General features: G+C 34.6%; 1 protein-coding gene across 1 annotated transcript; it reads right to left on the bottom strand.

Moving 5' to 3' along the window:
• Positions 1 to 1,245: 1,245 nt before the first annotated feature.
• LOC128529040 (probable E3 ubiquitin-protein ligase HERC3) lies at positions 1,246 to 15,488 on the bottom strand. Its single transcript, XM_053502341.1, has 24 exons — positions 15,186 to 15,488; positions 13,835 to 13,949; positions 13,086 to 13,162; positions 12,683 to 12,904; positions 12,415 to 12,506; positions 11,519 to 11,649; positions 10,807 to 10,934; positions 10,654 to 10,727; positions 10,456 to 10,571; positions 9,501 to 9,560; positions 9,298 to 9,403; positions 8,925 to 9,108; positions 8,558 to 8,724; positions 8,383 to 8,457; positions 7,900 to 7,995; positions 7,381 to 7,473; positions 7,184 to 7,282; positions 6,211 to 6,351; positions 5,036 to 5,202; positions 4,550 to 4,613; positions 4,399 to 4,469; positions 3,947 to 4,130; positions 3,701 to 3,803; positions 1,246 to 2,433 (listed from the first exon to the last, which is right to left on the bottom strand). Exons 1-24 carry the CDS (start codon positions 15,403 to 15,405, stop codon positions 2,222 to 2,224), a joined length of 2,997 nt encoding a protein of 998 aa, XP_053358316.1. The 5' UTR covers positions 15,406 to 15,488; the 3' UTR covers positions 1,246 to 2,221.
• Positions 15,489 to 15,971: the final 483 nt, after the last annotated feature.

The following is a 15,971-nucleotide window of genomic DNA, read 5'->3' as shown; positions in this document are numbered from 1 at the left end:
GATACAGAAAGTTCCATATTATGTTTAAACTGCCTTGCTATCGGTCAAAACACAGTATTAGTAATGATTTCATGTATAATTTGTAACTAATCTACCTCACTATATGCTATTTATGCAAATTATTCTGCACTGTGAAAATGTGCTTCTGGTTAGATTCTAACTGTATTTTGTTGCCTTGTGCCTACATGTGCAATGACAATAAAGTTGAATCTAATCAAATCTAATAATACAGAAAATGTGTGTGTGTGCCAAAGACGCTACTTCTGAAGTTTATGCAACATGGAAGTGACTGATCTCGCTTCCCTACAAATTTCAACTTCAGACGTTTTGGAGAGAAGATTTTATATGTTCCATTTGTATACTCTCATTTCAAACTCTAATCATTTAAAATGCTAATTATTCAGATTTCTTTATGAGTATTGATACCAAGCTTCTGGAAGCATATGACATGCAAAAATTGTTAAAACTTAAAAATCTAAAAATCTGTAGTGTCCGTAACCATGTCAAATTCATGTTGCAATATCTTAACAAGTATGTTTTATTTTCAGGTTGATGTCTTTTCATGTAAAATCTAAACTGGCCAAATCATCTGAGTGACGATTAAGATCATTGAAAGATTTGAATTGGACAAAGTTAAAGACACAAGTGACATAGAAGGGCACGAAATTGTATTCAGCAAATGTGTTTCTTTTTATCTGACAAAAATATAAATGTGTATGCATATTTACAAAACACAAGTCAGCTGGGAGTGTGGAGAGAGCTGATTGGCTGATCTCTTTTTGGCGACAATATGGGAAGCATTTAGCGCTCTCACATCAATCACGGCTCTACAGCCAATCATAGACGTCTGTGAGCTCAAGCAAGCACTAGGAACAGATAGCGCTGTCCTCTGAGTATGTTACACTGCCCCAACAGTGTGTGAGCGAGTTTAAAAAGATGCTGTAGGCTGGCATCAAGTTGCTGTCTTTGACTGGTAGGAGTGGCCCTAATGTGGGAGTGTCCTAATAACAGGTGGGAATTAGATACAACAAAATTAGTGAGAAAATCTGTAAAAAAAAAATAATAATAATTATTAATAATAATAATATTAGTAGTAGTAGTCCAGGATCATGGAGTGCCGCAGGACACAAAAGACATTTAGATTAAAGTTCTGAAGAACTGATGTGATAACTTACCCCCCCCCCCCCCAAAAAAAAGAGCTAAAATGTAGCCCTTTTTGTTATTTTAAAAGGAATTCTAGGGAACTTTTTATTTATTTATTTATTTAGTGACCTTATTCATTATTGCATTGTTCAATCATTATGCTGCTAGTGTATAATGTGATACAGTACCAAGATTATAATAATGAAAACTTTATGGTTTATGAATAAAGGGTGATTATTGTGGAAATTAATATTTAATATGCAAGGAACAATCTTCTACTATATAAAACAAATAAATTGAAATAAATTAAAACATTTTACATTGTAGCCTTTAATTAACCTCCTAGCTGAAGTCAGAGGGTGCACATCTAGGACAATAATAAAAAACATGAAGATATGCTGAAGAATAAAACTGCAGGTTTAAACACACCATGAAGTTTAGCTAAACAACAAATACTATAGTTCTTACAAGAAAATTGTTTACACAAAACTCTGGTGACTTCAATACCTTTGACATACTGAATTACTGCAAAATATCACAATTAAAAAAAAGCATTGGTTTTGTTTTTTGTAGTTTTGTAGTGTTAAATTTGTGTTTCTTTTTTATATTTACTCTTAATAAATATTTTAAATACGTTTCAGGCATTCTTTTTAATATACAAAGATACATATGGTATTTTAAACTCAATAGCAAAATATAATTTTATAAAAGTGCTAAACTGGACATCTATGAATTCAGAGTGTGTAGTCTGGATGTGAGGTTAATGTTACATGTTTAATGTATTTTATTTAATCCTTTAAAAAAAATTTATTTAGATTTTTTCTTCAGAAAGTAAACAAACACTTTTTGAGGTTATGTGAAATTATATAATATTTTTTAAAAAGTGCAATGAGAGCCAGGTTATGAACCTGCCTTGAAAAGCCTGTTTGCTTACTAAGTTTTTACCCTCAAGGTCCCCGTTTCAATCCTTGAGAATCAGCTTCTCAAGATTATCGAAGGGGTTTCAGCAAAACGTCCCTAACTTCCTCCCCAAAAATTACAACCTCACTGAGTAATTAGGCTAATATATATAGTCATTTTAATCTTCCCAGAAGCCTCTTCTGTGGTGTATGGCCTCAACGAGCTTGGTTTGAAGTATTTCTTTTGATTGGTACACAGGGAGGTCCAGTAGGGTGTGACAGGTAAGGGCGTGGGGTAGATGATCCTCTGTGGAGTTAAAGAAGGGTCGTACTGTCATCCTCACCTGTCCCATACCCAGAATGGGAACTCGATCAAACCCGGTCACGAACACTGCAGAACAAAAAGGACACTTACACTTTTACAATGTTGTTTATAGAAATGAAGGAGCAGATAAATAAAGTGAATAGAATTAGGGCAAAGTCATTAGTTATGTTTTGTGTTATTAAGAGAGTTTTAATAAAAGTTGCATAATTGTCCAAAAATTTAGAACTGCAGCAAAATAAATGCAAAAATGTGCATCCTTCTTGGTGTGTTACATTTATAATATTTTTATGCGCCTTGTTGATGTTTTATGTCTAATAGTGTTAAAACTAAAAAGGTAAAAAGTTCACTTTTGAAAAATGTATTCTATAAAAATGTATCCTTAATGAAGCAATAAAATTGTAAAAAGATTTCAAACTTTGTCCACTTACAACTACAGCATCATCTAAAACCAATCTGAAGCCCCACCCACTTGGGACAATCAAATCATATCATATACAGTATGCCTGTGATCTTGTTTCCTATCAGCCATAACATTATGACCACTGAATGGGGAACTGAACTAGACTGATCACCGGCCTCCAAACTCCCCGATCCCAATCCAATCAAGATCCCATGACTTGTACTATCCAAACAAGTCTGACCCATGGAGGCCCCGCCCACATCCCAGAGGCCCAGTGGAGTCATGCCCTGAGAGGGCTAAAGCTCCTCCTTGGTGATTTTAATGTTACATTAATGTGTATACAGTATGCCAATTTACAATTTATGTTTTATTTTTGTGTTAATTCCTTTATAAACCTTAGAAACCCCAGGCAACTAGAGTGGAAAAGCAATATATTTTTAAATAATTTTCATTTTTTTTATTTTTTATTTTTTTTTAATATTCAAAACCAAAAAACTCTTAAAGAGCTTAAAAAAAGCTGTCTTAATTCAGTTTATTTCTGTCCTGAACCAGAAGGACTTTATAGTCAAAAAGTTTAACATTTTTGAACTAGATTTAACCCTGGGAAATGCCACAAAACATATTTTCAATAATAGTGCAATTATTATTATTATTATTATCAGTTAACTTATTAATAAGTAATACTTTTATTTATTCATGTTTCCCCATTGACCTTTCTGTAATAGGCTTCCTCTGAATAGCATCTTTACAGTAAAACAAATATTTTAATAGTAGTTATATTGGTATCAACAAACATAAAACATTAGATGCCTTTTAGATATGTTTTTATTAGATTAATTAAACTAAGCCTCAATTCTCATATCTAATGTTTTATCTCAAAATTACCTCATTCAGCTGTAACACACTGTATAGAAAATAATTTAATGGACTCACAGAGGAAACTTTTCTTGTCCTGACTTGACAGTTCTTCAAACGCTTCCCAGAATAAGACAATCGTTGGATGTTTTGCATGAAATCCACCTTCATATGTTGCATTCTGTTCATTGAAAATAAATGTTGTAATGTTTTAATAACCATATAGATATCAGTTGCAAATGTAATACAAAATAATAATTATAATAATAATAAAGGTTTTAGAAAGGGAGATCATTATTTACATAAATACATGTAAATGTTTACCGTTTTAAAAGTGTCCCAGTCGTACTCCTCTGAGCCCAACATCACTCCTCTGAGCTCCTCTGGCTGGAAGAATTTCACCAGCTTTTTGTCACACACTTTGTAAAATCCTCTTTTAAACTCATTAAACACTCGCTCCACTGATCTGTTCAGCACATAATCCATATACGAGTTCACAAACAGGTCTCTGTCAAAGAAATAAAATGAATTATATTTAAGGTCTTGAACCCCAGCAGGACTTTTTCACTAAAAGATATTTTTTTTTTTTTTCAATTAGTAAAACATTTTTGTTAAAGCAAATATCAACTATTACAACTCCGTTAAACTGTTAAACATTTGTAACTTAAACTGTATGCAAAATAGCAAAATCACAAATAAATCTCCTACATGACTTTCATTTAAATTCCACAATTATATGGAATAATCACATAAATATTTATTATAATGTAACCAACTTGTTAGAGCTTGTCACAGCTTTGTCAGGCTCGCTGGGATCCAGTTCAACCTCCCTGTTGTTCCAGACCACCTGAGCATATTATAAAGAAAATATTAACTGAGAGACTGTTTATGATAATAAATTAACCATGCATAATAATGAACACCTACAGTGTAGGTCATTTCCATGTTCTCAGCATCATCATCACTGTAGTTCAGTAAGTACTGCAAACTCCTGAATACAGAAACAGACAGTAGCTGTCAAAAAAAGATCAGCGATAACACAAGCTTAAACAGTCTGAAGCAAAGGTACTGTTCATTTATTCAGTCATTTATTTATACAAACTCCACACACGCAGCCTGGTGGTGAGATTAGAGCTAATGAGGGGTGACGCAACAGACCAAAACTAATCTAGTGCCACAAATATGTATGTATATAGTGCTGTAGAACATCTACAAATTAAGTGCTTTCTCCATGTTTTAATAGCTATACACGATATATACATTGTTTCCTTAATTTCTTTGCAAGTTAAAAAGACTAAAAAAGCTTTATTACAAACAAATCAAGCAAAAGACTCTAAACTTAAAGGTATAGCTTCACCTCTGAAAGTTTCACCATATCAGTGATAATGTTTTTCTTTGTGTAAAAAAACTTACTGTGCTATGACTGGACTCAGCTCAGCAAAATCCTCCAGAGAAGGCGTGATGTTAAGAAGTTTTTTAAACAGCGCTAAGGGAAAGGGCATGTGCACGACACTGTTGTTGTAAAAAGCCAAACCACACAGGAGTCCGAGAAGGAAGTACCTCTCCTCTGGTAAACTGGGCTTAAGGAAAGAGAGGTCGAAGAGAAGAGTTAGAGAAAGCTGTTTATCGCTGTTTATGGACTAAATGTGATAAAAATTTGAAGGGACGAGAACAGACATTTTGTGCAGCCAAAGGACTACTGGTGTACTTTGTACTTTGTTGGTACAAAGTGTCATGCTGGACATCACTGATTCTATTAAATATTAATTACTAATATGAACATGACTATAATTTGAAAATTAGCATTCTTCATCTTTAATCAGTGTTTTGTCTTGGTCAGGATTGTGATGGATTCAAAGACTATCTGTGAAAACCTGAAACTAGTGTGAAACATCAAATAACCCGAGCTCAGGATCAAACTGACAGGAGCAGGAGTGGATCAAACAGTTAAGGCTCTGGGGTACTGATTGGAATTTCAGGGGTTCGAGCCCCATCACCACCATGTTGCTACTGTTGTGCACCTGAACCCTATCTGCTCCGGGGCGCTGTACCCTGGCTGATCTGACCCCAGCTGGGACACGTGAAAAAATTATTTCACTGTGCTATAAAGTACATGTGACAAATATTGAATAGTGAATTATTATTATTATTACTATTATTATTAAACTTGGGCCAGCAACATTAACTGCTGTGCAACCATTTTATTTGGCAAAAATTATTGAGTTTGTTGGTCGTTGATGGTATATACATTCAAACAAACACAAGGGAGTCATTACTTTAGCTTTTTGCCAATAAGACAATTAATTAAGACAGCTCCTGTTCCACAGTGTCCACTGCTCTGATTTTCACAGTCCACACTTAAAAACGCATGGCACTAAACCAGGGAATGGATATTCCTATATCTGTATACGAAAGCGTACTAAACCCAGCTTGTAATTAATAGAAAGCAACTTAGTTTCACCCCATCGTCCATGTGGAGTGTGCTGTAGATATCTACACTACACTGTTTCTCTACACTAACAGGAAGTCACTGCACATTCATATTCATAAGTGCATAACTACTCTCATAATTGTTATTGTTGTCTTACCTCAGGAGGGAACCAGATCAGTGTATTTGTGTCATTGTACATGAACATTTGCGATTCTGAGTCCAGCAGCATTTTAAACGCTTTGTGAAAGAAGTCCCTCTTATTGACATCGCTCGTTTCTTGGTTCTCACAGTACACCACCTGCATGTTAAACACAGTATTCATAATGTAACTGCTCAATGTCATTCAATTTTACTTTCATTTCATTGTTTATTAAGTAATTTGAATTAATAAAGGCAATGTTCTAATAATTAATATTATACATTTTGGGCTTACAGTAGTACTGTATCTAAATATTAATGATAATGTTGTGGTCCATTCTGAAATAATTGCATAGGTTTAGATTTAGACATCTGATCAGAAGAGAAAAAAGGCAAACTTCCTGACCATAGTCCTTTTATCAGTTTCTTTAAGTGCTGCTGCACAATTAGTTTAATTATAAATCTGTAGAAGCAAATTAGAAGCAAAACCTGGGCTTTTATCTGATGTAGTCTACTTCTAAAAGTCTACAAGCTGCAACACTACAGGATTTTTTTCAAACTTACATATTAATATTCCTACATACTTGGACTTTTTACTATAATTATTACTATACTTTGACATCACTAGAGGTAAAAGTAGTTTTTAATTCTTGCCAGTACATGTAGCCAAAAGGTGAGGAGAATTGACTATAAAGATGATGGACAGTCCTGTAAATCTTAAGTAAGTTTTTCCTTATATTTTCACGTATCAGACTTCAGAATAGCCTCAGCTAATTAACTGATTTAGACCAAAAAACAAAAGTTCCAAGATTGAATCCCAAATACCATTAAATGGAAAGCTAGTGCACTATGTAGAGTGTAGAATCGCTTGTTCCTCACACCATGTACTGCCCTTGTTCAGGGATTAGACAGGAATTTGGGATTCAGCATTACATTAGAAGCTAGATAGCCGTGAACATAATATCTGGTGAAAAGCTTGCATTTGTCTTTACCTGCATCCAGCCTTTCAGCGCTTGCTCACTCGCAGCCCTCAGGTGTCGGAAACAATCCTCCAGGAGTGCAGTACGTCTTATCTCCATTCTAAAGGGTCCCTACAGTTAGAGTTGTCCAAAAGTGGAAAAAAAAAATACATATTTAGACTAGGTTGAGTGAATACAAAAATAGCGTACCAATAAATTTAAACACATACCCTACATTCCCTCGAATTTAAAAGGCGGTATTTAGCCTCCAGAGGAAAGATGCAAGGACATGACTTCAGAATTCTTAAGGTGTGCTGCATTTTCTGCATTGAAAGAAAAATAATTCAGTTGTTAATATGTAAGCAATAAAGCCTTGCTATTGTAGTTATTTTTTCTCTAATGTGACCTGAAGCAAAGTCTGCTTCTTTGGTGCAGAAATTATGTATCACTACACTGAATCCAAAACTGTTTGCATTTGAGGTGGAACAAATTATTATTGCCAAATTTGGTTTGAGTTATAACAAAATCCGAAAAAATAATTATATATGTATATATAAAATATATATTTATATACATATATACAGTCGTACAAAATGATAAAAATTTACATTCCTTCATCAAACCTTACCAAAACAATTATTTAAAGTTTTTTTTTTATGGAATGAAGAATTTAGAAAGTGTAGGCTATAAAAAATAAAAAAGCTTATATTTTATAATTCAGAAAGGCTTAGAATGGACATATTACCCACCAGGTGTTTTTGTTGTTCTGCCTGCATCACAGTAATGTCTCCACCCCAAACCAAACGCCCATATAAATTATTTATGTCAGTCTGTATAACATGCATCTGGGATTTAAAGGATATAACAGTATAAGTAATTCAAATCAAAATCAAATGACCAGATTATTTCCAAGATGTGAGCCCTAAGACTCCAACATCCTCATGAGAAGACGTCACATTTTCTCCCAACGACACTGTGCATTTACTTGTAAGATCATCACAAAAGGACCATTGGGATTACACTTTTTTACCAAAATACCTGGTTGCTATACAGTACATGCAATAGTTATCAGATGCTAATAAACAGAAGTGGAGAGACAGTGAGGATAAACTACAATATACACAACATTAGAGTCTGGGTCTTAGAAGGTTATAAACTAGCAAATAAATAACTGAATGCCCTATATCTAAAGGTATATCTTTTTTCGATAACAATTACAATTTATACAATACCATGTCGAACAGCTCATTGATTTCATAGATGATGAAATTCGCAGATGTGAGTTCTCTTTGGTTCCTGCAGGAAGCCTAGATAATACAAAGTAAAAGAAATGTAATAATGTTTAACAATCAGAAAGCATTTATTTATTTATTCATTCATTCCATATTTTAAGTATAATATGTTCACCTTGTGGAGCATCTGGAGGACTTGCACAGATTTATGTAGTGGTGTATCCAGGACTGGTTTTTGTCTATAGTCATATGTCAACTTAGATATCATTTTTGTGGCTGAAGTGTAAAAAAGTTCCACTACTGTTTTAAGGAAGGTTTCAGGGAGTTCTGACCAGAGGGTCTCTGGAACAAACAATAAAATACCATAAAAAAGCCTTGAGGCACAATGAATAAATATGGCATGGTTAAATTCATCATATTTTTTCCAGACCTTATCTTTATTATATAAATAAAAATGAAAGTGCTGCTAAAAATTTCTATGCATATGTATTTCCATGTACACCTTTTCAGAGTGATTGATTCTGTTGCTCAGTTAAGATTACCTAAAGCATCACGCATGGACGGATCCAGGCTTAGAATGGCAGAAGCATATAATGCTGTGAGCTTTGTCTCAGGTTTCAGTACTCTAAGTAGTTCAGGCAGGATGAGAAAAACCCTCAGAGCTTCCACACCAGCAGCACAGAAACTCATAGAGGGCAGAAGAGCATTCTCCACCACCTTCTCAATCTGAAACACATACACGAGAAATCATTAAAGTCTCCGTTACTGCTGCATCCTTTCAGGTTTAAGTTTTCGAATAAAAAACAGAATAAAAACTACATTTCAATCTGATAAACACTGATGCAGCAGACATACATATTTCAAAATAGATTATTTATTTATTTATTTAATTAATGTAACGTTTCAGTGATTTACCTCCTGCAACGCCCCCTTCTTCTTGGCCAACCGCTTGAAAGTGTTTTTTACCGATTCCAAATCCAAACCAGAGAAATGTGTGGATGTTCGGTAATGTTCATCACGACTATATACATAAATTAAAAAAAAAAAATAATATAGTATGCTTTCATGTTTTTATTTTAAATGTAAGTACATTTACCTATTAAATCTCTCCACATTACCTTTTTATAATGAAGCTCCCATTTATACACGCCGGAGAGGAGAAAACTCTTTTTATTTCCCTTTGTTAGTTAAAAAAAAAGAAGAAAATAAATATATAAATTGTCATCCGATAATATGTAGTATCACTTAGTACAGTAAATACACAGTTTATAGCGATGACAGGTGCTCAAATTAAACCGGGACTTGTGTTAAAACTTCTGGTAAATGACAGTGTAACAGCGATTGAGATTTACAGACGGCTTGAAGAGCAGTACAATGATGAGACTCTTAGCTGCAGTAAAACATTTAAATGGACTTTTATAGGAGTTCCTGGGAGGCCAGTGTTTCAGACGTGAAGCAGGCAGTCAGGGCTCCGGCATACTAAGTATTGGATTATTTTGTAATTATCAGGCAGTCTGGAAAAATCTGGTAAATTCCGGGAAAGAGCCATGAATTACAAAAATAATATATATTTTGTCTTTAATTGAGTTGTTTTCCTTTCTAATCCAGTCTAGGCTTTATAACATGTCAGTTTAACAAATTGAAGAACAGGAGATATGTAGCCGGTAGAGCAAAACTAGATTAATAACTTAATCAGTCAACTTTGAGTAAAGAGATGATCAGGATCATTTTTAAACAACATCAGAGACTTTTATCTCCTCTGAGAAGAACAACTTTGATGTAGATGATGCTGATAACTAAAATGAGAACTTATTCACCACTTTATAAGTGTAGTTCCTTAAAATGTGTCAGTCTTGTTGATTTTTATTAAGATGTGCCCCGCCTCACAAATCTTTTGCTTTTCTTTCCTTTTTTTGGCATTTTGTGCAGGATTTAGTGAAAACATAGCACCAGGGCTCCCAAGAATGTTATTAACTACGGTAGGTGTAAGGTGTAAACTAATGCATAACATGTTCTAAATCCATAACATTTAAGTAACGCTTAACTGTGGCATAATTGACCAACAACACTCACTTTTTAATTGTTCGCCACTCTTTTGATTCACACTTGGAAACCCATCTGTGAATCATTTTGTCCTCCAACAACGTAATCCCTTTCCTTTGGTTAGGCTCCAAGTGGTGATCAGAATTCTACAACCCAAAGCAAAACCAGAGCTGTTAACAATTTAAAAGCATTAATTATTAAAACTGGATCAATTATGTCCTATTGTACCTTAGGACAGCACAAGACAAAGGACTGATCCCCACCAGCAACGATGATCTCAACTGTATGGTTGTCATCTGCCTCTGTGAATTAATATTTTTTAAATTTGTTAATTAAATGCATGTATTAAATTTATGATTCATATAGCAGGTTGGTAATTACCTGGTGGCAGCTGTACAGGAAGTGGCACACACTGATTGGTCCTCTGCCCATTTCCCAGTTGTCCTTGTTCTCCACATCCAAATGAGTAGATTGTGTTTGATGATTCAACCAGTGCCAGAGTGTGATTCCTTAAATACATGGGAAAAAACCCTACTGTAAAAGGCATGATATACAGTACAGGACATTAAGTCGATAGTTACATTCAGTCTTCTATAATTAAGGTATTAAATTCTGATCTCATTTCATATTTCATGTGCTGTCATAGATTGTGTTACCTAAGAATACACACACACACACATATATATATATATATATATATATATATATATATATATATATATCTTACGTTTGATATATCGTAAAAATAATAATAAAAATAAGTTTACACTGCCTATGTGTCATTTTCAAAACTCTATACTGTATGGCACCAGTCAAAGGATCGGACAAAGCATCTAATTTGGTGCTTTGTGATTAGGGATTTATTTTCTACATTTTACAATATTTGGATTTTCAAAACTATGAAATAACACATACGGCATTAGGTATATCAATATTAACTGTTTAAAAAAGATTTTGGAATCCTTCGGCATTGTTTGACCATGGTGTTGGAAGATGTGTTCAAACTTTTGACTGGTCGTGTATAAGAATTCAGATTTGAATTTTCACACAAACTCAAATTCAATTATGTTGTATTCATAGATACAATACACACCTCCCACAGGTGATCTGGGACACGTTTAAACCCCAAAGTGCAGTAACCACTCTAGGCTGAAGTTCATCTCTGAATGAACTATGACCAAGCTGTCCGTAATGGCCGGATCCGAACGTGAAGACTGTTCCTCCCTAGAGTGAAAAAAAAGAATAAAAATAAAAAATAAATTAAAAGCTAAATAAAAAAAAAGGAACTTAGTAACTTTTACTCTGAGTAAATTTTTAATGAATTTTTTACTTTTTACTTGAGTAGATTTTTATAAGCGTAACTTTACTTGTACTTCAGTTCCTATTTAACAACTACTGTAAATTGTTTAATAAATACTGTTTAATAACTAAATATGCCAAATAAGGAATAAAAGACTTGTAGGAGGACAGTATGGAAAAATACTTAACAATAAGGTGGAGTGACATGATGCAATTTGTAGCAGAGTTACTATTACTACCTGAAGTTGACTAATTCCCTTTAAAGACAAGTCTAGAAGTGATTTATTCCTTTTCTCCCCCAGCAACATGACAGTTATTACAACTCATCACTAATTAAAGAATGATGCATTATGCCCTTTACTGATTTACGTTTTTAACATTTGGCAGACTGCCTTATTCACAGAGACTTACAGTACATTTTATCCCATTTTTACGTCTGAGGGTTAAGGGCCTTGCTCAAGGGCCCAAGAATGACAATTTGGTGGGGTTGAGGTTTGAACCTGGGACCGTCTGAGCAGTAGTCCAATGCCTTAACCAATGAACTACACCTGCCCCTAACAGCTATTTTGTGAAATATTCTGCAATATAATTTTTTTTTAATAATTTCCTTTGCAGCTAGAACTTCTATGAGCACTGACGTGACAGAAAACTAATCATTAGTAATTCATTAGAACTGAGATGTGGTTATACCTTTGACAAAGTAGCAGTGTGTTCCTCTCCACATGAAATGGAAATCGTTTTCTTCTGGCTCAGGTTACTTACACACGTTGGAATGTATATGTCTGTGACAAAAAGTTAAACAGTTATGATCAGATTAACAATTGTATTAATATAAGAATAGCATCTACTCTATTTGTTATACAGTACCTCATACTGTATAAGGGTAAATGTTGCAAAGGTTTAGTGCTTTTCTGCCAACATAAATAATAAAATGAGATTTTAATAAAAATCAGCCTACCATCCTTATGCCCCAGACCCAGCTGCCCGGCGCTGTTTCTGCCCCAGCCAAACACGGCCCCCGAGAGAGACAGGGCGAAGCTGTGGTCTCCTCCTGCGCTGATCTGAGCCAGTGGGATCCCACACAGGGACTTGAGATGCTGAGGAGACAGAGAGCTTGGCTCGCCTTTCCCTAAACCCAGCTGACCGCTCGAGTTCTGACCCCACGTGAACAGCTGACCATCTGAGGGTATGACAAGAAGCAACAAAATGTATACACCAAGCCAGCTGATGTCTAAAGCAAGTTCAGTAGGATTTCTATTAGGACAAGAAGGAGTTTGGTACAGTCTATTACTGGGGTACGGATGCTTTACTGAGTCCTTACTGCTTGAATGCTTAATTGACAACAAATATTTTGTAAATACCGTTTGTTAGTGCCATGAAGTGCTGGTCTCCACATGCAACCTGAATTACAGTTTTATTGCAGAGGCTCTTTATGGGGCTGTAAAAAAAATGTAAATACTTAATAATTACAATGAACAGCATTACAGTGGAACCTTGGATTACGAGCATAATTCGTTCTGGGCTCGTATTCCAAAACACTTGTAAATAAAATTTTCTCATAAAAAAATAATGGAAACTCAAATTATTCATTTCACAGCCCCCCCCCCCCCCCCCAAAAAAAATAAAAAAAACATAAAAATAATTAATACAAAATATTAAGTAAAAATAAAACAAATTAACCTGCACTTTACCTTTTTTTTTTAAAAAAAAAAAGAAAGATCCCGACAAATAAGTGTTTCCGTTTATGTGCCCAGGGGCTCTGTGTGTGTGTGTGTGTGTGTGTGTGTGTGTGTGTGTGTGTAAGTGAAGTAAGAGGAGGAATCAGTCTCCCCCTACTTATCTTACACAGTAAACCTTTCCTCTCTCATTTAAATTTTACACAAACATTAACGGAAAGACTATTTTGTCTGAAAAATTAGCAAGGAACAACGTTAATGACACTCGTGTGTGCGCATACTAACGGACTCACTGCTGTTAAATTAAACAAACAAATGCACCGACTTTACCTTTGAAAAGAACTAAGAAATTACTACTAATACTACTAATAAATAAATAAATAAATAGATGAATAATTTAATTAATAAATTAATTAATGATAGGAATTACATGCCTGTAAACATTGGATTTCTCCAAAGAAAATATCCTTCCTCCATTTTCCAGAAGAACAGCATCAGTTTCACCGCAGCTGATCAGTCTGATTTTGTCTTTCTTCTGGTCTAAAGTTTCTAAAAATAATAATAAGAATAAAACAATAATAGAAATATTGATGGGAAATTGATACAGTAAAACAAGCAGCATTTGTTTTCTGTTACTGAGTGAAAGTTTATGCTCTTTTATAGGTTATAAAATTGTCATGAATTGTTTACACATTATACATTATTCTGATGCATCTCTGCCTAAGATAAACTACGGTAATAACATACTGTAAGCATTGGCTTAATATCTGAAATTGAAAGTTTAAACAGATGCACATGCAGATTAGTATACAGTATCATAGGTAAAGCCACAATCTGAAGAATAGAGGACAGAATAGGCTCAACTTTCCAAAATAACCAGAAAACTCAGGCTTGGTAAAGTCAGGTGTGAGCTAATACTGTACTTCACACGGAAAATGAGTTCAAAGTCCACTTAGATGGAGCGTCACTGAGGCGTGCATGATTATAACTCAGGTGAGTGTGTGGTGATAGTCACTGTGTTGGGAATTGTAGTCCATGGTGTCCATGGCTGTGATGTGTTGTGGGTAATGGAATTTGAGTCAATTGAGCAACACTAACACTTAAGACATTAGCCTGGACCTAAGCTGTAATAACTCAACCCAAATCATGATGGATTATTGCACCATGGAGCAAGAGGGAGGGAGGGAGGGGGGGGGGGTATGGGGGGGGCAGGCAGACGCACATAAGCCAACATATGTATTTGATCTATTAAGGTTATTTACATTTGCATTTATCTCATTTGACTGACACTTTCACCGAAACTGAAACAGGAAAGTACTTTGTTACCTTCAGGAGCCAAATTTCTAAGCAAATGTCAAATAAAGCTCAGGTATACAGTACACTATAGATAATACAGTGGGTTATGATCAAATTAATAACAATATGTCCCTCAACATACAGTCATGCAGTATAAGGTGTGAATATATATATATATATATATATATATATATATACTGTATATATATATATATATATATATATATATATATATATATACAGTATATATAATGTGTGTGTGTATATATATATTATTATATATTATATATATATATATATATATATACAGGAAAACTATCTATCTATCTATCTATCTATATATCTTTATATATATAAATTTGCCATGTCCTTTCCAGAATGCATTATATCCAAATGACAACCAAAAAAAAAAAAAAAAAAAAAGGCAAATATTAAACATAAAAACAAAAATATGCACCATGTTACACATTATTCCTCAGAAACACTTACTGAGTTTCCCAGACTTGACCTGCTCTCTGGTGTTGAGTCTCAGGACAGAAGCGTTTCCATCCCCGCGGATGAATCCCATGAGACTCTTCCCTGGAGACACATCACTGATCCTGGATTTGGGAGAAAGGTACCCAATGCCGGTGTCCGTGAATCTCACACTGTCGGGTTTCACTAAACCAAACCCGTCCGGTTTTACAGCTTCTCCCCAGTAACACAGCATGCTGCACACACACAAACACACACTCACACAGAGACTGATGGTGTGAATGTGTTCGCTTTATGAGCGTCATGCTTTATATCCTGCTCTCAGCATAGACGGAGAATGAAAAGCGAAAGTGAAACTCTGTGACTGCGCGGACTTCAGGGGAAACACCGCGCCACTGTACGGATCACTTTCTATTTTAGCGCCCCTAGTGGACACCAGGCTGAGCTGCATATCAATGCATATATACTGTATACAGTGTTTGTGCCATTCTCCAAACCTTTGGCCACTACATTTAATTGTTTAACATCTACATACACAGCCGTGGCCAAAAGTTTTAAGAATGACACAAATAATAATTTTTACAAATCCTATTTGTCAGATGTTACCCTGATATACTAAAGTATAATTACAAGCATTTCGTGTTTTAAAGGCTTTTATTGACAATTACATTAAGTTTATGCACAGATACAATATTTGCAGTGTTGATCCTTATTTTTCAAGACCTCTGGAATGGACCCTGACTGATGGAAGCCCATTCTTACATAATCAGTGCTAGGAATTTCTCAGGATTTGAGTGTTTT

This window comes from Clarias gariepinus, chromosome 8, assembly GCF_024256425.1.
Source record: "Clarias gariepinus isolate MV-2021 ecotype Netherlands chromosome 8, CGAR_prim_01v2, whole genome shotgun sequence".
Taxonomy (NCBI): Eukaryota; Metazoa; Chordata; class Actinopteri; order Siluriformes; family Clariidae; genus Clarias; species Clarias gariepinus.
This window is presented reverse-complemented; position numbering and strand designations above follow the sequence as displayed.